A 24,921-nucleotide genomic window follows, 5' to 3' on the forward strand; every position below is an offset into this window, starting at 1 on the left:
ATAGTAGTAATTAATATGCCAGGGAGTTTTCTAAAATTGGTCACTTTCTAGAGCAGGTTTTATGTATTTCTAATCCAGCTTCTTTGAGGACATGTTAATACTGCCCTGATTTGGAACGGAAAGAAGCTGAGGTTAGGCTTCTCTGTGTGGAAGAAGGCAATGGCTGTCTGCAGACAACATGCTGGAAAGTGCTTGATAATTATTTTGGTGTTAATGGCCAACTTCTGCTGTCTCAATGTCCTAAGTCTAGTAAACTAGATTTACATCTCACAGGTGTAAATCCCACCCATTCATTCTCAGTCTGTTCAAGTGTGTATTTTTTCCATGCTTGCATTAAGGTTCCAGTCCTGCGGTTTCACGTATAATGTATATTAGCCCTCCCAAAGCCTTGAAAGCACAATGTAATGTGTACGTATGCGTATTGAAAAAAAAATCGTAAGAATGTTCAAAAGTACATGCAGATTTGTCACTGAATGTTAGTTATGTTTCGCATTTTGTTTCACTGACCAATCAGAGGATCAGAATTGTACAAATACGTATCCTTACTAATCATTAACCACCTGAGCTGTTATACTATGTTCCGTTACCCCTCTTGATCTCACTTTCACAACCCCCCAGGCACCGTTCTATTAACCTCTTCCTCCATGGCTATCAGAACTATTGGATAGAAACAGAGGAATATTCATTTGAGGAGAAACTAGTTCAGGATTTGGCTGTAAGTACTGACATAATTGGGCATATTTTTCAGTGCCCACTTTAGTGTGTATTTGATGTATCTATTATAACATTTAATTTTTGTGTACTGTATGCATATGCATAAACTTATGAAATATTAATCCTTATGCTTCAGGGCATAAGGTCATTTTCTGCTGTGGTCAAAAAAACATTCGTCCTGTCATGCACGCTGAGGTGCATTAAGGTGGTTTATGCCTTCAGACGAACTATGTGGTACTCATTCTTGGGAAGAGAAATGGATTAGATGAACTGTCAGACCATTTTTGTCATTATGGTAATTCCTATGTTCCTATATTTTATTTACTGTTTTTTTAAAGCTTGACACAATTGATCCTTTTCCCCTTTTTAAAATTTTTGTTGATGCATAATATTTAATTTTAACATTTTCAGCTTTGATGGAAATTAATTTTGCTGTTTTCTCGTTGATACATCATAAGGAGAAGCAAATATATGCAGCCATATTCAGCAAAAATTTAGTTTACATGTGTACTCGATGGAAGTGGTTGGTAAACATCAGTGTTTTGCTGCCGAATATTGATTCAGAAAGCCTACTGCTTTTTCTCTTCCCTCTCTGTGGTTAGCTTGTCTAAAATACTTCCAAGGGGCCTAGCTCCATAGTATCTAAACACCATGAAAATGACTATATAGTTTCATGGATCACATGAAGATGTATCAGGAGATGTTTCAGTGTTAGCAAAAGCAGTCATGTTGTGCTTTCTAAAGACCCACTGGTATAGAAGGGCATATGATTTTTCAAAATTACAGCTAGTATGTTCTTCTCAAACGCTGGACAATTTTGTGGTCACAGTCTTTGATTTTGTTGCTGCATTCTAAAGGAAGGAATAAGGCCATTAATCAAAACAGTGATTACAATTCTTTCAGATTTACTAGAGAAGTAAATTGAACTTCTGTAATTACGATTATTACTATAATTACAATACTTCTGCAATAATTACAAACCCTACAAAGGGGTGATAACACAAGTAAGGTAGAGATGATACACTGCTCTTTTGCCAGTGCTGGCTATATTTTAAGCTGCCAAAAAATGTTTGCAGTTGACAATAAGAGCAATCCTTATATTTGCTGAATCAAGGTTACCTAGAAATGATATATTAGTGTAGCAAACAGTAGTCTGAATAGGATGTATCTGATGATATTATTAAAAATAGTTCTATCTACCAATAATTCTCCTGCTAAAAAAATGAGCTGGCACTTTCTTTCAATTCTCCTCCACTGGAAACACATAATTTCTGCTGAATAAGGCTTCCCTAAGATTTTCACTGTCTCATTCTCAATACCTTGCAAATGAGAAACTTCTAATATTACTATCAAATATGAATAACAATCAGCTACTCTAACTCCTTCTGAGTCATAACGTTGCAGGTTATGCTGTAAGCTGCTGAATAAGATGAATACTGGAAGTTAATACAAATTGGACAGAATAAAATTACTTAAATCCTTTCCTAAGCTTAGTTACTCATTTTTTTTTCTTACTCATAAAGCTTAATTTGTATATTCTGATATAAATCTTGAGACAGACACCTCCAAAAAAAGATGAAGAGGAAGAGGAAGAGACCGAGAAAAAACAGCCTGATCCACTTCATCAGATTATCCTCTATTTCAGTCGCAGCGCTCTCATAGAGAGAAGGTAAAAAGCGCTGTGTTGAACAGCACATTGAGTAAAAGCACACAGAAACTGAATTTCTAATGACATTACAGTAGTGATTTAACACAACTGCAGTTCATTACTGTGCATGGTGAATACTTTTTTGCCTCTCAGTTTCATTAGAGTTTTCATGTATTTAAACTCAGTATAACCATTATATTGAGACAAATGTTGACTGTTTTTGACATTTTAAAAGCTTGGTAAATATCCAGTACAGAAATAATTGAGCATGGATACTCATAAAAACATAAAGTCTACAGGAACTGCTGGCCCATTTACAGTACCCTCCCCTGGTCTCTGCTGGTAATAGATGTGTGTTCTTCTTGTTGGTATTCATTACATTTTATTCAGTATGTCAGAAAAGGTTGCATCGATGATTAACATGAATCTCTTTCAGTGCCAGTTTCTGTTTTGAATCTAGACTGTTGATTAGAATATGTATTTTATATATAGAGTATTCCAATGCTTCATATAATTTTTCTGTGTGACTAACATAATCTTGCCATCTGACAGTTATAATTATTCTTATATCTCCATAACACTTTTCTGCACCTGCGACAGCCAGTGATCCTTACTTATCTGACATGACTAAGTTGAATGTCCAAACATGCCTCTGAATTGTTTAATTAAAAAGTTAGAGACTTGGTTTAAAATAAGAAAATACATTTATAATACAATATTCAAGTGCAATAGCATTTCAAGTAGATATGTGTATCTACTTTAATAAAATACTCTTTAATAAAATGGTATTTACATATTAGTAGAAGTATGACATGTTTTTATTACTACACCATAAAATAATTTTAAATATTTTTTACTCTTTATAGCAAACTAGATGATGATCCTTTATATATTGCCTATTCCGCCATGATGGCAAAGGTAAATATATCATTTTAAGCTCCATCCCTTACTCCACTCAGGTACTTCCCATTAATTTTAGGTGCTTTTTAAACCTTTTCCTTCTGGTTTTTATGTGGACTGCTTGACACTCGTAATTTCTATATTTTTAATGAAGCAAATGCTGTTCAGAGTTATATATATAATAATAAATTTCCTGCATAAAAATAATATTATAAAATTCCAGTAGGTGAATCCTGTGGATATCACTTGGCACTTTGTTTTGTAGAGGATTAACTCATGAGCAGTCTTAACTATGTTAGTTATCTTGATTCTTTGGGTAATGATTTTGGAGTTAATATTTGAAGTCTGTCAAAAATAAGTTGACAGTTTTTGCAATGTTGATTACGGCAGACACGTGTAAGGAGAGTTTGACTGTGAAGAAAAATATTATGGATATAAATAGAGATATGACAGAAGAACACATAGCCTGCAGTTATGGGGTGTATATGTAGTTGGAAGAATACCCTGAAGTACTCATACATCAGGGAATATCAGCTTCTTAGTGTGGATGAGCACAAATATTAATGATTACAAGGATTTTAAATCTTAACATCTTTAATTGTTGCTTGAAAAAATTCTTTGGTCATTTTTGTAGAAATACTATGGTAAAAATAGGCATTATGTTTCATAATAAGCAAAATCTTGTGATTTCTATTTCTAACGTGAAAAGAGCTGTCAGGAAGAAGAAGAAGAGGAAGAAGAAGAAGAAAAAGAAAAGACATTTGAGGTGAGAGTTTAAATAACATTTCTTTCTCATTGCCTCATGTGCAATTTTTCTGTGTGACTAACATAATCTTGCCATCTGACAGTTATAATTATTCTTATATCTCCATAACACTTTTCTGCACCTGCGACAGCCAGTGATCCTTACTTATCTGACATGACTAAGTTGAATGTCCAAACATGCCTCTGAATTGTTTAATTAAAAAGTTAAAGACTTGGTTTAAAATAAGAAAATACATTTATAATACAATATTCAAGTGCAATAGCATTTCAAGTAGATATGTGTATCTACTTTAATAAAATACTCTTTAATAAAATGGTATTTACATATTAGTAGGAGTATGACATGTTTTTATTACTACACCATAAAATAATTTTAAATATTTTAAAATATGTCATATTTTAAAAATGTCCACTCGAATATATGCAAGAATACCATAGTCTGCATTGAGCTGGTTTACTAGGTTATGCATATAAAAGAAAGACGGTGTGCTCTGAAGTTTTGGAATCAAACAACCCATGGATTATGGAGGCAGATGGCCTTCAACACCTTCAGATTTCTCATCTTCCTATTTTTCCTGAATCAGTTCCACTGTGTATTCCTTTCTCATTTTTGTTCCCAAACCCAGGAGAAAGAAATGGAAAAGCAGAGAACTCTCTATCAGCAAGCTCGCTTACATGATCGTGGAGCTGCTGAGATGGTCCTACAGATGATTAGTGCAAGCAAAGGTAATGTTCTGTGAAGTATTAAAAGTATACATGATACACATATCATAGGTATAATGCCATACACAGATATAGTGTATTATGTCATTATACCTATGATATGTATATCATATACAACTTGTATATGGTAGATAATGAGGCAAAATAAATGTCAATTACAACTATACTAGGTAAAATTTCCAGACCTCTTTTCTGATTGGATGGTTCATAACTGCAAATTTTAACGACTGTACTCTTGTTTTGACAGGTCATACAGGACCCATGGTTGTTGAAACACTAAAACTTGGTATTGCTATTCTAAATGGTGGGAATACCATAGTTCAACAGGTAATGCCTTTCTAAGTACTGTGAGTCTTGCTTGTATAAAGGAGGCAAATAATTTTGAGAATTTTAGTGTTCTCTTGTGGTTTTATTTTAGTGCATTTAATTTTACGCTAAACAGTGAAGAGCTATCAGGGTATTTTTGGTACAGTAACAACGATATTATTGCATGCCAGTGATCTGTATTTCAAATGGTAATTCAGGAAGTTGTTAAATCACATAATTACTTTTTTTTTTTCCCCCCAAAAAACCTATACCTTCTAGAAAATGCTAGACTACCTGAAGGAGAAAAAGGATGCTGGATTTTTTCAAAGTCTGTCTGGCTTGATGCAGTCCTGCAGGTAAAAGCATAAATCATATTATTACAGTTTCAGTTTTATTCAGGTTGGTGGCTTGTTGCTCAGTGCAGGTGGATTTGTTAGATTTAAATTACGGAAGTCACAGGTTGTAGAACTCTTGTGGGAAATTTTTGTGAATCAGAGGAATAGTATGTTAAACTTTTAGAGTATTCTTCCAAAGGAGAAATTAAAGCAAAGCCTGTGTATGTCTTTGAAGGCTTAGTTTGGAGAGGCAAAAAAGTAAAATGTAATGGCTCCTTTATTGGTCTTAGATCCCTCAAATTTTCTGTCTGGGTGGTTCTAAGGATGGAGAAAAGCCATAGAATCATGTAGGTTGGAAAAAACGTTTAAGATCATCAAGTCCAACCGTTAACCTAGCACTGCCAAGTCCAACCACTAAACCATGTCCCTAAGAGTCACATCTACATGTCTTTGAACACCTCCAGGGATGGTGACTCAACCACTTCCCTGGGCCGCCTGTTCCAGTGCTTCACAACCCTTTCAGTGAAGAAATTTTTCCTAATATCCAAGCTAAATCACTCCTGGTGTAACTTGAGCCCATTTCCTCTTGTCCTAGCACTTGTTACTCAGGAGAAGAGACCAACACCCATCTGGCTACAACCTCCTTTCAGGTAGTTGTAGAGAGCGATAAGGTCTCCTTTCAGCCTCCTTTTCTCCAGGCTGAACCCCAGTTCCCTCAGCTGCTTCTCATAAGACTTGGTCTCTAGATCCTTCACCAGATTTGTTGCTCTTCTTTGGATGCGTTCCAGCACCTCAAAGTCCTTCTTGTAGTGAGAGGCACAAAACTGAACACAGTACTTGAGATGCGGCCTCACCAGAGCCGAGTACAGGGGCACGATCACTTCCCTACTCCTGCTGGCCACACTATTCCTGATACAAGCCAGGATGCTGTTGGCTTTCTTGGCCACCTGAGCACACTGCTGGCTCATATTCAGCCAGCTATACCCTCAGGTCCTTTTCCTCCAGGCAGCTTTCCAGCCACTCTTCCCCAAGCCTGCGGCGTTGCATGGGGTTGTTGTGACCCAAGTGCAGCACCCAGCACTTGGCCTTGTTAAACCCCATACAGTTGGCCTTGGCCCATCAATCCAGCCTGTCCAGATCCCTCTGCAGAGCCTTCCTACCCTCGAGCAGATCAACACTCCCAACCAATTTGGTGTCATCTGCAAACTTACTGAAGGTGCCCATCCCTGAAGGAGAGACAAGCCAGTGAAGCTTTACTAAGCTTTCAGTTTCTGCACATCTCTGGCGAGTTACATAATCTCTCTCCCTTCATCTGAACCCTCTGCATATATATCAGGTTTGTTAGAGATGCAGCCTAATTATATAACATCTATCTTGTAATTTTTCCATTTATGTAGAATAAGTTAGCAAGGATTTGCTCAAACAGGACCTGCAGTGATGATATTACCAATTGTGTGTGTATCACTCAGGAATTCATTAAAAAAGGTTTTGATAAAATCACTTGAACACTGACAAGAGAATGAAAACAATGCTTTAAAAAATGCTTTTGGTTTTGATGATATTGCTAGATAGTAGAATATGTGACTGCATTGCTGTTTAACTGGAAAAAAAAATAGAATTAGATAACCATAGAATTATTTGGACTGTTTGAATGAACATAGTCTGACTGGGTGCTGAGAAGAATCATCATCTGCTATTCCATGTGCTGGGCTATGCCAAGTTAGTGAAAGAAAATCCAGATATCAGTGTATATCTTGACCTTGGAAGATAGGGAATCTCTGAATCCATATGTCTTCTGAATAACATAATACATAATGTATACAGTAACAATATAAAAGGAATAATAGTGATAACTTAGCAGAAAAGAGTGTGACTGAGAAATAACTGCAGTAATGTCCTTCTGGCAGGCAGGTTTAAGTCTATATAAGGAGTAATATTTCATGTTCCTTTTCCACTTTTCATTTATACATGAAACCATGAATGACATTACTGGAAGTGAAGTTAGGTAAGTGGAGAGACCTGACCTGAGACTCATTTCTTTTCAGAAATGGACACTGAACCCTTATTTTCATCCCAAACTCTTTTATTTAATATTCATGTTAAATAAAATATGAGGCAATGCATGTCACAGTGGGTCAAGACTAGCTGTTGAAGGCCTCCTGAAATTTCCTAGGAGAAAATAATTTTCCATTGTGTACTATAGTACTTTTTCCTGTTTGTGTTTTGTTTTTTTTTTTTTTTTTAATATAAGTGTTCTTGACTTGAATGCGTTTGAGAGACAAAATAAAGCAGAAGGCCTGGGAATGGTTACTGAAGAAGGAACTCGTAAGTAGAATTAAATTGATTCCGCTCGCGCTTAAAACATTATTTGTACTTCCTTCTTTAACTAGAACTGTTATTTACTGTAGCTTGAGGTTTCTGTTGATAAACTTACTACAACTAATTCTAGGCTTTGAGTTCTGAATATGCTTTATATTTACAAAATCTTTAACAATAATTTTTAAGAAAAACCATTGTAACTTCCAATATTCTTATCCTGTATTCTTGTTATTTTTCTTTGATCCACAGTCATCGTTCGTGAGCGTGGTATGTTTGGGTTTACAGTTTTCGATACTATTGTTGCAAAAATGTGTTGCAAATAGAGAGTAATCTTTAATTGCATCTTCCCAGATATCTTTAGGTTTAGCTTTATGGTCTGCAGTAGGTTGTGTGTTCAGCTTGGATAAACAGTTTGATGCTTATTAAAGAAGTGTCATTCATATTTAAGGCATGATTTTAGTTATGACTAACCATTTACTTAGATATATATACTGTTGCTTTCTTTTTTTCTTTTTTCTTCCCTTTTTTTTTTTTTTTAACCATGGATGCATTGGAGTGCTAAATATTTTGGCTTTGCTTTTTTCTGTCTCAGTTTTTCTTTTCATTAGAATCAGTCTGTTTCTTTTAAATTGCTTTAACGCTTTTATAATACTAGTTTTTTATTAGAATTCCAGTTTTAAAGGTTGCTGTAACATTATGTGTTCTGCATATTTAATCATAGCAGTTGTCACGTAATCATTGTATTTATATATTTTAAAGGTGAAAAAGTGTTGCAGCATGATGAATTTACTCGAGATCTATTTAGATTTTTACAACTGCTCTGTGAAGGGCATAACAATGGTAAGTGAACTGAATTAATTTTGGGGAAAATGTGTGATGAGCCTGTTCTTAAACAGAGTTGAATAGAACTGATTCTAATGGGGTTTTTTTCTTCTAATTCATTTAGTGTTCTGAGGGGAAACTGGCATGCCAACAATTTGAATTGTGGAGTTCAATTTGAACTTTTAAGTTTTAATGTAATTTCAGGTTTTATGGCAATAGTTAATAGTAAAGCCTATTGCAAGTCATATGGATAGCAATTCTTCAGTTGTATTTACATTGTGATCTACTGTAGTTCGGTTTCCACCACATAAGCATCTGTACTCAACAAGGTATTCTCCATGGCTCCAAGAACATACGAAAATAACATTGTATTTTTTATACTAACCAAACACAAATCACTTCTTATTTCAGATTTTCAAAATTACCTACGTACTCAGATGGGCAACACCACAACCGTGAATATTATCATTAGTACAGTGGACTATCTCTTGCGTCTTCAGGTGAGGAAAAACCAGAGGAAAATAGAGTATATATATTTATAAATTCACATTTTACTAGAACCAAATGTGAAAATCCTCTCTTCAGAGATATCTAAAATAAATAAATCTGATTTAATTTATTTAATCTCTTCTTTCATTTCAAAATAGATGACCTTTCAGACTTCTGTGTGAAACCAGATGTTTGTTAATGCATTTCATTTTTCACTTCTGCAGGGAGCATATTTAGATAAAAATGCAAAAAAAGTTATTGTCAGGAGAAATAGATTGTCATAGAAATACTAAATTTCATCTGATGATGATTCAACTTTTGGTGATACAAATGCAGGCAGTACATATTGCATACAGACCCAAAATTAGAAAATATAACACTGTTGGGTTTTTTCTTAGGAATCAATCAGCGACTTCTATTGGTACTATTCAGGAAAGGATGTCATTGATGAATCAGGGCAACGTAACTTCTCTAAAGCTTTGGCTGTCACCAAACAAATATTCAATTCCCTTACAGAATATATCCAGGTAAACAAAATGTTTTGCTCAAGATACTAACAGTGAAGTTCTATGATTACGTGGCCTGATCATGTCTTATCATAAATTTGTAAATACTTTATTTGGCTTTATTTTTCTTAATTTTGATTAAGTTACATGAAATCACTGGCCCAGCGTAAAGTTAATACTAAAAATACTACGTAAATAGCTGCATATTTAACATGATACAATCTAGTATCTATGCATCAAATACCAAAGAAAGCTTGGGAAGCTTGTTCATGTAGCTTTGTGGAAGCCTGAAGTTTCTTTTCTTATTTTTTCAGTGATAAATCTTAGGAAAGTAAATTTTTCTATTTGTTTCATTTTATTTTATTTCATGTAAATAAAAAATGTGTTTTTCTTAATTTTTGTAGGGCCCTTGCATAGGTAATCAACAGAGTCTGGCTCATAGTAGGCTATGGGATGCAGTTGTTGGCTTTCTTCATGTCTTTGCCAATATGCAGATGAAACTTTCACAGGTAATTTCAGCAGTCAAGTAATCCTTCTTTGCATATGTTTATAAATTACAGTCAAGTGAATGTTGAAAGCTGTAAAACAGTTAATGTGCTGATACTGACTGGTTGTGCTTTTTTTTTTTTTTTTTTTTTTTTACAGGACTCTGCTCAGATTGAATTGCTTAAAGAACTACTAGATCTGCTAAAGGATATGGTAGTGATGCTGTTGTCACTGCTTGAAGGTTGGACCTGTTTCTCTTTATGGTCAGATATGGTTATCTCTGCTTTATAATGTAAAGTATGATAATGACTTTAATCTTTCTAAATTGTTTTTTAATTGCCTTTATGTAATGCCAGGAAAAACCTATTTCATATTTATTTAACAATTATTCTGGAATACACATAGTCATGAAAAAGAGGACTTCTACAGAAGAGCATGTTGAAAGAAAAATTATGAAAATTTGAGAACATTTTTTGTTCTGTTCTCAGCATGAATATCTAATTAATTTATTTAAAATGTAGCAAAGCCAAATAACTTCCTGTTTTAACACACTACTTAGGTAACGTTGTAAATGGAACTATTGGAAAACAAATGGTAGACACGCTCGTAGAATCATCTAGCAATGTAGAAATGATTTTGAAGTTCTTTGACATGTTCCTCAAGTTAAAAGATCTGACTAACTCAGATGCGTTCAAAGAGCATGACCCAGATGGTAAAGGCATAATTTCAAAGAAGGAATTCCAGAAATCAATGGAGGCTCAAAAACAATACATACAGTCAGAGATTGAATTCCTGCTGTCCTGTGCAGAAGCTGATGAAAATTATATGTTTAACTATGTTGATTTTGTGGAAAGATTCCATGAACCAGCCAAAGACATTGGATTTAATGTAGCAGTATTGCTAACAAACCTTTCAGAGCACATGCCTAATGATTCACGCCTTCAGAGCTTACTCGAACCTGCGGAAAGTGTTCTTAATTACTTTGAACCATACCTTGGCCGTATTGAGATAATGGGTGGAGCCAAGAAAATAGAAAGAGTTTACTTTGAAATCAGTGAATCCAGTAGAATGCAGTGGGAGAAGCCACAGGTGAAAGAATCCAAAAGGCAGTTCATATTTGATGTTGTAAATGAAGGAGGAGAACAAGAAAAAATGGAACTCTTTGTGAATTTCTGTGAAGACACGATCTTTGAAATGCAATTAGCATCCCAGATCTCTGAAACGGATTCATCTGAGAGGCCTGAGGAAGAGGAAGAAGCAGAGACTTGTTATGTAGTAGATATTGGAGATGATGAGGAAGAAGAAAAGTCCCTGGAATCTGCATCAGCTTTTGCAATGGCCTGTGTTGCAGTAAAGAAGAATGTTGCCAACTTTTTTAAAATGGTCACTCTGAAGAACCTAAGGAAACAATACAGGAAAGTTAGAAAGATGACAGTAAAAGAGATGGTGAAAGTGTTTTTCTCCTTTTTCTGGATCTTATTTGTAGGGATGTTTCAACTGTTCTTTACTATAGTGTGGGGAATTTTCCAGATACTTTGGAGCACTGTATTTGGGGGTGGCCTGGTTGAAGGAGCCAAAAACATTAAAGTTACTAAAATATTGGGAGACATGCCTGACCCAACACAGTTTGGAATCCATGATGATGTTATGGAAGCAGAAAAAGCTGAAGGCGCTGAGCATGGCATCAGAGCTGAACTTGTGCAGTTTGTGAAGGGTGAGAAGGGAGAAAGTGACATAATCTCAGACATTTTTGGCATTCATACAAAGAAAGAAGGTGGCTCAAAACATGGACATGATGCTGGACTTGGAGATATTGCAGAAATCCTGGGTACTGATTTCCAGTCGTCTTTGGAAAACACAGTTCGTAAGAAAAAAGGATTACAGGTATGTTAAAGAGATTTTGTATTTCTTTGCAGAAAATAATAATAATAAAAATATATGACTGAATTTTCTGTTAGTAACTGAATTATTTGCAGTTAACTGATTAATAAATGTTCTCAATGAGAACATGCTTTATAATCTGTACTCTTAAAAACAAATAGGAGAGTTTACGTGGCAGAAAAATTCAGCTCAATGTGTTTAAATTTCACTGCAGTAGATTTCTGTTGTTATTCATTTGCACTTTATTCAAAACATAAATTTGCTAGCAACTTTCTAGGCACAGTTTTTGCTTTAAATGGTTTACAGTCTTCTTCGTTCTGCATGGCCCATTTTTTCACAGTATATTTCTGTTACTTATACTTTCTTTTCTTTTACTTATACTTTCTATTACAATCTACTTTCTCCATAATAATGCCTTATCATTATCATCATTCTTCTACATGCTTTACTGATCACATACAATAAAATATCCTTTTTTCCTATTATTTGAAATAATTTTGCCTGAATTTATTGTTACCTTAATGTTTATCATGTAATCATTCTTACTTTTATTCTGTTATGAACATTATATTTTGTTCCACTCAACTGAGCTAAATATAATTTATCATTCTGTTTAGAAATGAATTGAACTAAATGTTAAAACCCAAATGCATTTATCATATTTGGAAGGCATTATGTTTCACTCTACACTTTAGATCTGTTTCTAATTATTATTTGTATTGGGTCTGGCTGAGATGGAGTTAATTCTCCCCACAGCAGCCCTCATAGTGGTGTGCTGTGTATTGGTAGCTAGCAAACTGTTGATAACACACCACTGTTTTGGCTACTACTGAGCAGTGCCAGCACACATCAAGGCTTTCCAACATTTCTTTTTCCCCAGCAGCAGGCTGGGGGTGGGCAAGATCTTGGGAGGGGACACAGCTAGGACAGCTGACCCAAACTGACCAAAGGGATATTCCATACCATATGACGTCATGCTCAGCAGTAAGAAACTGAGAATAGGGGGAGGAACAGGGCGGGGGCATTCGTTGTTTTTTTTTTTTACAATGTTTGTCTTCCGGAGTAAGGGGCACGCTTACTGAAGCCCTACTTCCCAGGAAGTGGCCGGGCATCGCCTGCTGATGGGAAGTAGAGAATAATCTTTGCTTTTTGCTTTGCTTCCGTGCACGGCTTTTTGCTTTAGCTACATTAAACTGCCTTTATCTCGACCCACGAGTTTGGGATTGTTTTTTCTCCATCTTCCCTTCTCCCCTCCCTGCCTTGCTGAGGAGGCGAGTGATAGAGCGGCTCTGGTGGGCACCTGGCCCCCAGCCAGGGTCAACCCACCACAGTCCTTTTTGGCGCCCAACATGGGGCGCCAAAAAAGACTGTGGTGGGTTGACCCTGGCTGAGGGCCAGGTGCCCACCAGAGCCGCTCTATCACTCCCCTCTTTCATTAGACAGGGGAGAAAAGGTACAATGAAAAAAAACTTACGGGTCGAGATAAGGACAGGGAGAGATCATTCTCTAATTATCATCATGAGCAAAACAGACCGAACTTAGAGAGGGAATTCATCTTATTTATTACTAGGCAAAACAGAGTAGAGGAATGAGAAATAAAACCAAATCTTAAAAACACCTCCCCCCACCCCTCCCATCTTCCCGGGTTCAACTTCACTCCCGGCTTCAACCTCCGTCCCCCCCAGCGGCACAGGGGGACGGGGAGTGGGGGTTACGGTCAGTTCCTCACGCGGTGTTTCTGCCGCTTCTTCCTCCTCAGGGGGAGGACTCATCGTTCCCCCGCTCCAGCGTGGGGCCCCTCTCACGGGAGACAGTCCTTCACGGCCTTCTCCAACGTGAGTATCCTCCACAGGGTGCAGACCTTCAGGAGCAGACTGCTCCAGCGTGGGTCCCCCACGGGGTCACAAGTCCTGTCAGCAAACCTGCTCTGGCGTGGGCTCCTCTCTCCACGGATCCACAGGTCCTGCCAGGAGCTTGCTCCAGCGCGGGCTTCCCACGGGGCCACAGCCTCCTTCAGGTGTCTCCACCTGCTCCGGCGTGGGGTCCTCCACGGGCTGCAGGTGGAATGGAGGGAGAAGATGTAAGAACATCTGTAGACACCAAGGTCAGTGAAGAAGGAGGGGCAGGAGGTGCTCCAGGCGCCGGAGCAAGATTCCCCTGCAGCCCGTGGTGAAGACCATGGTGAAGCAGGCTGTCCCCCTGCAGCCCATGGAGGGAGGATGAGGGGGTGTAGCGATTCCACCTGCAGCCCGTGGAGGACCCCACACCAGAGCAGGTGGAGGCACCTGAAGGAGGCTGTGGCCCCATGGGAAGCCCGCGCTGGAGCAAGCTCCTGGCAGGACCTGTGGATCCGTGGAGAGAGGAGCCCACGCCAGAGCAGGTTTGCTGACAGGACTTGTGACCCCATGGGGGACCCATGCTGGAGCAGTTTGCTCCCGAAGGTCTGCACCCCGTGGAGGAGACTCACGTTGGAGAAGGTCGTGAAGGACTGTCTCCTGTGAGAGGGACCCCACGCTGGAGCGGGGGAACAATGAGTCCTCCCCCTGAGGAGGAAGAAGCGGCAGAAACACCGCGTGATGAACTGACCGTAACCCCCATTCCCCGTCCCCCTGTGCTGCTGAGGGGGACGGAGGTTGAAGCCGGGAGTGAAGTTGAACCCGGGAAGATGGGAGGGGTGGGGGGAGGTGTTTTTAAGATTTGGTTTTATTTCTCATTCCTCTACTCTGTTTTGCCTAGTAATAAATAAGATGAATTCCCTCTCTAAGTTCGGTCTGTTTTGCTCATGATGATAATTAGAGAATGATCTCTCCCCGTCCTTATCTTGACCCGTAAGTTTTTTTTCATTGTACCTTTTCTCCCCTGTCTAATGAAAGAGGGGAGTGATAGAGCGGCTCTGGTGGGCACCTGGCCCTCAGCCAGGGTCAACCCACCACATTATTGAAATATATCTTTCCTCTCATAATTAATCCACCTCTTTATGGTATGCTTTCCAGATATTTTCAAGACAAACTTCATTGTACAACTGCTTAGTTTATTATTTCCTTTTCATTTGTATGTTTTTCTCTGAGATTTGTTTATTGACTAGATAAAACTATATTTTTCCATTTATTTTCTTATTTATTTATTAATTTTTATGTGTGTACTTAAAAATTACCGTCTGTTAAAGTCCTGTCTCATCATAAATGTAATGTGGTTGGTATTTAAAAATATTATTTTAACTTAAGGATCTGAGGTCTGAGAAAATATTTTAGAATTTTATCTGTTTTACTTTGATTTCTACATTTCTCTCAGATTTGTTTGTAACTATTGATAGAAATGCTCAGTAATTTATGCAAGTCCTTTTGAGTCATTAATGTGAAGTCAGCTATGCAATTTATCCAGCTCTTACCTTTAATATGTTATCTAGTGAAACTTACCCAAATAATGTTTACATTAATTCTATATTACAGAAATTGCTATTCACATTGTGTATATGAATGGCTCAAGTAATCCAGTTAAGAGCACTAGTGACGTGATATAACTATTAAGTGTTGCTCAGAGAAGAAACAGCAATGTAAGAATCAAAAATTCCCTTCAGAAAGTACCAATGTCTTTCGTAAGCATTTACAATAATAAAACTTACACAAAAGAACAGAAACAGAAGCTCACCCCTACGTACTGGAAAAGCAATTGTGTAGTGATAAAGTCAACGACGTTACCATATAGCCAGAGAAACTGCAAATTAACCTATGGAATTGTATATGATGAAGATTGTTAGAACTTAGTTTTTACTGTGAAGTTCCACAGGAATCTGTGCTGACAGGCATGCGGGTTCACAAATAAGGAAAGAAGTGAACAGTGAGCTAACAGAGTTTGCTGATAAATCTAAGTTATTCATAGCAGTAAAATCAAGAGCTAACTGCAAAGCTGCAGAAGAGCCTTAAAATAGCAGATGAAAATCAGTGAAGTGATGTATATGGGAGGAAAAGTGATAATTTTACATGTAAAATATTGGATTTTGAGCTCATTGTTCCTGCTTGGGTATGAAATCTTGGGAATATAATAGAGTTGTACAGAAGTATAAAAGTTCAATGAAAATGTCAGTAACAGATCAAAAAAAGCAAACTGAAACTCTGAATTGCTGAGAAAGGAATAGAGAGAAGAAAACCCTAGAATATTAACATTGCTCCATGCACCCGAAGTATATCTCTGTCTTGAAGGCCAGATTCCCCCATTTCAAAAAGAATGTGATAAAACTGAAAAAGGTTCAGCAAAGGTCAAAATGTTATCAAAACTTGATATGGAACAAATCTTGTGTATGGAATCAAGTAGGCTAAGGCTCTTCAGCCTGGAGAGGAGACAACTGAGGGAGGGATATGACAAAGGGATGGAGAAGATGGATAGGGATTCATTCATTCTACCCCTACTCTACCCCTTAGAAGAATTAGACATCATCAAAAGATCTCTGAATAGCCCTCCACCAGCTTGAGATCTTAGGGCAAACTCTTTCTGGAAGAGTTACGTGTTTCCATCACATGTACTAGATGAGGTTCCACAGATAAGAGATGAGGTAAGCAAGGCAAGATCTATTTAGTAAGTTCTTTCATAAATTCTTTCACTACTTGTGTGTGTGAGAGAGGCATCCAGGTGGGGGGGGGGGGGGCGGAATTTAGATAACTGTATTTATGTATTAACCAGAAATGTAGGAGAATACACCAATAATCAATTGGTGTCTAAGCACTTTGAAAGAATACAGAAGAGGGTAAAAAGCCAAGTTTTTTGCAAAAGTGAATGGTAACAAATTCAGGCACTTAAGATTCCTTTGTGAATCTAAGACTTGGGAGCCTGCATCTCTCCCATTTCTAGTGAAGCTTAGATACTCAAACTGCATTTGAAATAAGTTTACTTTGGTCTTGCAACACTGAGCCTAAAGGTGTTTGAAATCCAGGCCCCAGCTTCTTTACTGCAGTTAGCCATCTGTGAAATTGTATATTGGTTTTTCCTTATCTCAAGGGAATGTTATAAACACATACTTAGATGGTTGTGAGCTGTGCCAGTAAAGGTTTAATGAACCATCAACCCACCTAAGATAAATAGTTTGAAGAAAATATTGCGTATGTAAAAGTTGTTTAAATATTTGTCTGATTTCAATTGCATCAGTTGGTCTTGACAAAGTAATTGGGTTTTGTAATATCTGATAATTACACAGATCTTTTTCAGATTTTTTGATGCTATCATTGGTATATTATTCCTTGTTTCATATTTGCAATGAGGCAAACTGATGCTCATAATGAGCAACTGCACTGAGTCTTTGTGAGTGACCTTTGTATTACCGTATGATCTGAATGTAGTTACCTTCCTCCCCAGCTGGTCACATAATCTGTTGGATAACCATCTATAATTACTTCGAGTTGTTCAGCCAACTGGGCTAGTTACAGTGTTGATAATACTATACTGAAAAAGGCTATCAGAATAATTTCTGCAGATTTCACTGTTAAAATCTAGTCTGAGCCATCTGTTTTAAAAAAATCTAACACTTTAAAAGTGCAAAGTAGTAAAAAAAAGTGTGCTAATTATTTTATTTGTTTCTTAGAAAAAGGTAACTAGCTATCAAAATTTTATTTCAATGGATCAATTTTGACAGTTAAAATACTTTTTGCAGATATCTGAAATTGCAAAAGAAGCTGAAACAGAAAGAAAAGCAGAAGCTGAGAAGGCTGAGTAAGTTATTTTTACACAATTCCTGTTTAATTCCTTGCTATTTCCTAACGATAGATAATTTGGCCAGAAAGAATCCAAGCAATTCTCAGTATTCAAAGCACTTTATGTACACTGTCTCATCAGTATTTTGAAAAGCAGCACAGTCCCTAAGAGGCGGCAGGCAATCTGAGTAGGCAACAAAATGGGAATTTGATTTTTGTGGCCCTTAACAAATCTGCACATATAAATCTGTGGTCATTGTTTTCTAAAAAAGTCCCATAACTACCTTTAAAATGAGCACCACTCTTGAAAAAACCTCTGCAACTCATCATCACTGCTATTTATGCTTTCCCTACTACCTATTATGATTTTCAGGCAACAATAGTTGATCATTGAAACACAAGATTTGACAAACCCAGCAATTTTTATTATTGCTTTTTTATCTGTTCTCAAGTTGTGAACTTGACAGCAGATACATTCCTTTGTCCAGTCATCCTAGATATGACTGCTTTATAAACAACTTTTAAAATGTTTACCTTGCTTTAGCAGCATCCTACTTTTAAGGGGCACGCTGTCTTTCTGGACATGCAGCCACATTGTAGGCTTGCCCTTAAAATATTTATAAACACAAACAAAAGATCTCCTAGAGATTCTTACATATTCAAAAGCTATACATCTTTTTTTTCTTCGTTTTCTATTTTGCTTTATGTTTAAAATGTTTACTTTGGCCTCATTTATCTTTCTCCTCTTACCTGCCAAAGTTAATTTTTTCAAGTCGTTGACTCCATTGGGGTCAATACTTGAGGACTGGATACACTTTGGATAGCTTGTCTGAAAATCCTTTTTGTGTCTGTGTGTGTGTTTGTGTGTGTATATATATATGTTTATATGGTGTATGAATGCACACATATATGTGTGTGTGTATATATATGTATGTGTTACATGAACATGTGTGAATTTAAATGGGGTTTGGGTTTTTTTTTTCTGTTAGTTCATTAAAGTATGCCATAAACGCTATCTATAGTGGTTCAGTATATTTTCATTTCCTATCTGTTACCTATCAGGCTGCATCAAACATACTTTTTCAATTAAAAAGTACCCTTCTTGCATTTGATTGTAACAGAATTGTTCTGATATGATTTATCTCACTCTTCAGTCCCTGCAGGGATGTTAAGCATATTATTTTCATTGCTTAGAGCACTTCTGGTAATTAAAAAGTGCAATTAAACTCTTCTATGCGGTTTGTTTGGTTGGGGTTTTTTTTTTGGTGCCATGTGTCCAAAGAACCTGTTGATGAGTGCTGCTTAGTATGAAGACAGTAACTTCAAAATAAGCAATTTCAGAAATTTCTTTTATCTAGACCATGTTACAATGTAGTATTAAGTTGGGTAATATTTAGATTGGTGAAATGACTCCTTTTAAAATCTTTGTTAAATCATATCACTGCAGGGCTTTTTTCTTTGTTGACTGAATTTGGTCTCCTGATTTAGACACTAGTAGCATAGTCCCCCTTGCTTCAGTGAAGTAATTTATAAATATCTAGGAATTTGCCAAAAATCTCCTGTGACACTCATTTTCTTATTTTAGTTTTTTTCACCTCTTATAAAGAACACGATCTCTTTCTACCTCTATTATTTTATTGGACTTATTTTCCCTATTCCCTGTTGTCTTCTCTTGTCTTGCCATGCTTAATTCTCCTCCCAAGTACTTTTGCAGCATATTCAAATTGCCTTCAGCTTAAAAATTTGGGTTTAAATGGCTTACATTTCTGTGACTGCAACAGGAACATTTTTTGGTAGAAGATAAACACATTCTTAGCCACCCATCATATGATTCCTACTGCAGTAGTAGTGTGATTAAGTTAACCACATACTGCATTTCTTTGTCCTCACGCCTAAAACTTTCCTCCGCCTCAATGCCTCAACATTCAATTATATATATATGCAAATTCAGCTTTTTTTTTACTTTAGTAACTAAGTTCCCCTATTACTACATACAATCTTGATACTTAATTTTCATAAAGGCAGTTCAGTTGTGCAGGAGGAATGATTGTCCTCTTCTACATGCTTTGTCAGGTGAGACCCTCTGAAGAAAACCTCCTTGTTACTCATTCATCTCTGTAAAAACAGTGATTGCTTTCACTGAAATTAATTCATTTTATGATACTGTGATTCAGTTATGATATTGTGTACCAAATCCCAAAAGCTTTATTTCTCTTCTTCAGCCCCACGCTCAAGAAAGTACACGTGAACTCTTAAAATTATTATGTTGCTTGTATTGAGTATATACATGCATCACTGGGTTTGGCAAACATAATCCACTTCACCCTTGGTGCAGTAACTTCTGCCTGGTTTGGGATTTTTTACCTTTTTGATCTCCCCTCAACAACTCTATTCTTACATATCATTTGAAACTAATGTCACTTTTTTTGCTCTGGGTTTACTGTCTACCTCAAGTTTTACACTTACAATCATTTTTCTCCCAGTGTCAAAACTAACTTTCAAAGCCAAACTTTCTGAATTAGAATTCCTTCTAAATGAATGCATTTACAATACAGAAGTTTGGCTAGGTATTTTTGTTTAGATAACCTTTCTTCTAGTATGGAAGATGGTGAGAAACAAGACAAAGCAAAGGAAGTACAATCTGAGCAGCTAGAAGAGGGGAAAATGAAGAAAAAGAAGCGAAGGCATGGACAAAAAATTGAGAAACCGGAGGCTGTTATGGCTAACTTCTTCAAAGCTTTGGAAATCTATCAAACAAAAATGCTTGTAAGTTTTTCTTAAATTCTTTTAGTTGATGATTTTTATTTATGTAATATAGAACACTTGTTTGATATTGAAGGGAGAAATGCCATTGTGAAAGGAACATTGGCATGAGTTTTCAAATGACTGGCTGTATTGAGTCTTTTGTGATTTTTGTGATACTTCATAGACTTATATGAATAAAGTGTTTGTGTGTGTAATTTCTCCTATCTTGATCTAACAGGACAGATTAACCTCTTGAGCTCCTTGTTAGGAGCTCCCTATTTTCCATAATCTAATTTCTAGAATCTATAATTCTATTTTCTATAAGATTTTTCTTTGTTCTTAAAAACATCAAATGATTAATTCTCTGAAACCTTTTCAAGTAGTTTATTCCAGTATTCCAGCATTTTTTTCCAGACTTCCTTCTAGAAACCTTTCCTTAATATTCTATTTCAATCTTCCCTGTTGCAATTTTAAGCCTGTTATTTTTAATACTGCTTACCATGAAATGGGAGAATTGGCTGCCAAGAAATCCCCTTGCTCATTTTAACTGGTCTATGAAGGCAACACAATTATGTATTTACTTTCTTAGAAACCTTGCTGCCTACTTTCCTTATCTTGATATTAGCTACAGGACACCTCTAATTATTTTTTTTTTTATTTCCTTTTACTTTCAGCACTACTTGGCAAGAAATTTTTATAACTTAAGATTTCTTGCTCTATTTGTTGCATTTGCCATCAACTTTATTCTTCTATTTTACAAGGTAAGATTATGCATCATTCTTTTAAAGTTTTTTGGTTGCTTATTGTACTTCTGCTTTTCTGAAGAACTCTACTGACTACATTCATTTTTGAGTGGGAAATAGTTAATACTTAATTTCAGAATCAGATTAATGTCTCAATTTAACCAGATGAGCTCGTATGTTTTAGTTATACTTAATTTGTTCATAATTTTTTTTCATGCCTTTCAGGTCTACGGTTTGGTGTTTTGAAGGGAGTGCTTGCTTTAATTTCTTTTTTTTTCATATTTTTTTCATTAAATTACTAATCTCTAATGAACATCAAATGTATTTTTTTCCCCATTCTGTGTTTGCATGTGAGAGTATAATTCAGGTTTTATACTTATTTGTTCCATTTTCTTTGTTGTCATTGTCATTTGTTGTTAGTGACTGTTGCAGTGAAGATATTTCTATACTGGCATTGGGACTTTAGTTGATTGATATGAGCAGGCAGAAGAAATATAAAGCAAGAAAGCAATTTGATAGTAGGCTACAGTTCTTTTTTTATATATCACTGATGAAGAAGTTTATACACCCATACTTTAAAATAGATCTTAGGGTTTTACCTGAATCTAATGAGTTATTTCAGATTCTGGTGTATAACCCAATGAAACAAGTTAGAACATCTTCAGCAGCCTTCACTAATTTTATTCCTGAATCTTTACAACCTCTGTCCATGAAAAGGACTAGAATTCACTAAAGAGAACTTCCATCCATAAAAGCCTTTTTTTATTTTTTTTTTTTTTTTTTCCTTTCCTTACAGAGTTGAAGTCTGTAAGAAAAGTCCTCATTTATTTTTATCCTGGAATCTGGCCCTTTTTATTCTCCCCTTCTAGATATAGAGTGCAAGCTGCAATAAGCTGATGAATCTCATGGTTTCCAATATTACGTTTTCTAGTTCTGTTGTTTATAACCAAAGACTTCAGAGAAGACAAAAGCAGCAGACTGAATGATCAGTCTAGAAGTAACTGAATCCCAGTCTCAAACATCATGTAAAGCAAACTCTACAACAAAGTTGTAGTCTCGGAGACAGCGCAGGTGAAGATGCAAAAGGCTCTTGAAAATTGGGTACAATTTTTGTACACCATTCCAGGAGAAAGACCATCAGGGTTATTTAAGGCTCCCTGCTTGCCTCTCTCTTTCCATCCCATATGGTTACAGGAGATGGACTTCAAAGGTATATGCAGAAGTCTGCTTCTGTCTGTGCCAGCCATTTTCTCCCCACTCTCTTCTGCTTTGGGTCTTCTGGGTCAGCCAACAACCCGTTCTTTTGCAGAACAAGGACAAAAGTTTGTGTTTATCAGTACAAGTCCATCTGTCATAGATAGGAAAGGGTCAGTGAGAGCCAAACAGGACTGAACAGGACTTCAGCTTTCAGATAAAGCTGTCAAAAGAAGGGCACTTAGGGCTTTTATTTTAAAGGCCAGGTTTTTAAAGTCGCTGGAAGAATTTTTGGCAGTATTGTGGGGTATTTATGAAATACTGATTAAATACTGTAGTAATTTGAAAACTGTAAACTAAGGCATGAAATAAAAAATTATGGACAGCGTACAAGTTGATAACGTGAGAACTTTGTTTCTTTCTATACTCTAGTAATCGGGAACAATATAGATTACAACAAACCCAAAATTCAGTCATATTAGACAACCCTGTCACTGCTTCTTTCTAAGAAAACTTTTCTGCATAACTCTTTTATTGCTTGTTTTGGTTTTGCTACAGCATTTTTACAGGAGGGTTTGTAAACTGCCATATGCCTGTACTCGCTTTTTCTAGATTCTCTTTTCATTGACATGAGATGTTGAGACTTATGCTGTGAAAATGAAGGCCATTACTGTTCAAAGCTAATGCTCTGTCATCTTCCCATGAGCAGGCTTTGCAAACATAGTTTCTCATTATAGTAAAGGAAAAGCTTTTAAGTTTATTGTGTGTTTTCAATGTGCTTGAATTTCTCTCAGGTGACAGAAGAGCCTCTTGATGAAGTAGAGGAAGACTCTAATCTCTGGAACTCTTTTGATGAAGAGGAAGAGGAGGAGGGCATGGTGTTTTTTGTTTTAGAAGAAAGCACAGGTTACATGGCACCTGCTCTCAGAGCACTGGCAGTTGTTCATACTGTCATCTCCTTTGTCTGTGTGATCGGATACTATTGCTTAAAGGCAAGTTCTGAATCTTATTACTAATCTAATATTTGTTAAAGAACATCAGCTATGTCCCAAAGTGATTTTTTGAGCCAATAGTGGAATACCTATTTTTACTTAGTTGTTTACAGATTCTCACTATTCAATATGTAGATGTTTTCCTCATGTACTCAGTCTGGCAGAGATGGAATTAACTTTCTTCATTGCTCTGTGTGTGTTTTAGGTTTGTGGTTAAAACAGTGTTGGTAACACCCCCACCTTTTAGCTATTGCTAAACAGTGCTTGCACAGTGTGAAGGCTGTCCCTTTGCTTTACCCACTCTGTGCATCCTCCAGTGAGTAGGCTGGGAAGAGGCAAGAAGTTGGGAGGGGGCATAGCTGGGACAACTGACCTGAATGGGCCAAAGGGATATTCTGTACCATATCACGTCATGCTCAGAAATAAAAGCTGGGAAGGGGGAGCTTGTCTTCCAAGGTGGCCACTGCTCCGAGACTGGCTAGGCATTGATCTGCTTGCGGGAGGTGCTAGTGTGATGTTTGGTCTAATATAGAATCATAAAGAGTACTTAACACTGTAAGTAGATATCATGGTTTCTAAAAATAGATAAACCATGACAAAGATGTCCACTGTCATTTTCATAGGTCCCTCTAGTTGTATTCAAGAGAGAAAAGGAGGTAGCTAGAAAGCTGGAATTTGATGGACTATACATAACTGAACAGCCATCTGAAGACGATATTAAAGGACAATGGGATCGCCTGGTTATAAACACTCCGTATGTAAAATTATAATGGTTATCGGTAAACTTTATAGGCATTATAGCTCATTAAGCCACTGATCTAGAACCTTCCCTGTCTAAGGGCCACCTAGTTCATCTAAAAGAAAGGCATTTTTCACCTTATATTGGATGCTACAGTAGTAGATTCTGATGTGAAATCCTGTATTATCTGTTTATTTAGTAAACACTATCATAACATGCATTTTCCCTGTCCTTTTCATTTTTCTAGGGTTTGTAAAGATTGTGCATCTTACCTCACAAGCTCTCTCCAAGACATTTCATATATTAGTCGCTATTTGAGAAAGTTTTAAAAAGATAACTTCCATCCTTTTCAGTGACTCAATTTCACATTCATATTGTATAGCCGTATTCTCCTGCCTTTCTTTCCCATTTCTTGCTAGCAACATTTGTATATGACAAGAGAAACAAATCTAGTGTAAAATAGCAATCCCAGAATCTGAGTAGGTCTGACAGGAATTACTGTCATGTTGTATGCATTAGCAAATACTGTAGTAGTCACATACTGATTCTAGGAGACTCACCTGCTGTTCTGTGAGTGAATGATACAAGTGTAGGCAAGAAAAAGAAGAGTATCAGTAAGCTGCAGCAGTCTGTAGGAGTGACACAGAGAAACATAGCAAGTCAGCTCTCTTCTCTTGAAACAATGCCTTGTCTACAGGCTCTTTTTTCAGAATTTATTCTTTCAAAACCACTAGAATCACATTTTGGTACTAGTATACCTAGGCTTAGATTCCTGTCTTTCCCTAATAGTATAATAATTTCAGGACAGTAACAGAAAGTTGGAAAAGAAAAAAGATCTATCATGTTCTTTACAAGTCACAAAGTAGTTGTGGCTAGTATGTGCAACCATAAGTAGGTAGTTGATAAAAACAAGCCAGCAAAAATAATCCACAA

The 24,921-nt window shown here is 36.6% G+C and overlaps 1 protein-coding gene across 1 annotated transcript in view; it reads left to right on the plus strand.

The window, feature by feature from the left end:
• RYR3 (ryanodine receptor 3) overlaps window positions 1-24,921 on the plus strand; it is a 247,414-nt gene that overhangs the window by 207,722 nt on the left and 14,771 nt on the right. Inside the window, exons 74-93 of the mRNA XM_075754124.1 lie at window positions 619-715; window positions 2,274-2,383; window positions 3,229-3,280; window positions 3,972-4,028; window positions 4,654-4,753; window positions 4,998-5,077; window positions 5,336-5,412; window positions 7,643-7,716; window positions 7,960-7,977; window positions 8,470-8,550; window positions 8,944-9,032; window positions 9,420-9,548; window positions 9,932-10,036; window positions 10,173-10,254; window positions 10,573-11,897; window positions 17,536-17,594; window positions 20,173-20,341; window positions 20,995-21,081; window positions 23,052-23,249; window positions 23,873-24,003. Of these exons, the coding sequence (XP_075610239.1) occupies window positions 619-715; window positions 2,274-2,383; window positions 3,229-3,280; window positions 3,972-4,028; window positions 4,654-4,753; window positions 4,998-5,077; window positions 5,336-5,412; window positions 7,643-7,716; window positions 7,960-7,977; window positions 8,470-8,550; window positions 8,944-9,032; window positions 9,420-9,548; window positions 9,932-10,036; window positions 10,173-10,254; window positions 10,573-11,897; window positions 17,536-17,594; window positions 20,173-20,341; window positions 20,995-21,081; window positions 23,052-23,249; window positions 23,873-24,003 (3,120 nt within the window). The remainder of the gene's footprint in view (window positions 1-618; window positions 716-2,273; window positions 2,384-3,228; window positions 3,281-3,971; window positions 4,029-4,653; window positions 4,754-4,997; window positions 5,078-5,335; window positions 5,413-7,642; window positions 7,717-7,959; window positions 7,978-8,469; window positions 8,551-8,943; window positions 9,033-9,419; window positions 9,549-9,931; window positions 10,037-10,172; window positions 10,255-10,572; window positions 11,898-17,535; window positions 17,595-20,172; window positions 20,342-20,994; window positions 21,082-23,051; window positions 23,250-23,872; window positions 24,004-24,921) is intronic.

Source organism: Balearica regulorum, chromosome 5 (assembly GCF_011004875.1).
Source record: "Balearica regulorum gibbericeps isolate bBalReg1 chromosome 5, bBalReg1.pri, whole genome shotgun sequence".
Taxonomy (NCBI): domain Eukaryota; kingdom Metazoa; phylum Chordata; class Aves; order Gruiformes; family Gruidae; genus Balearica; species Balearica regulorum.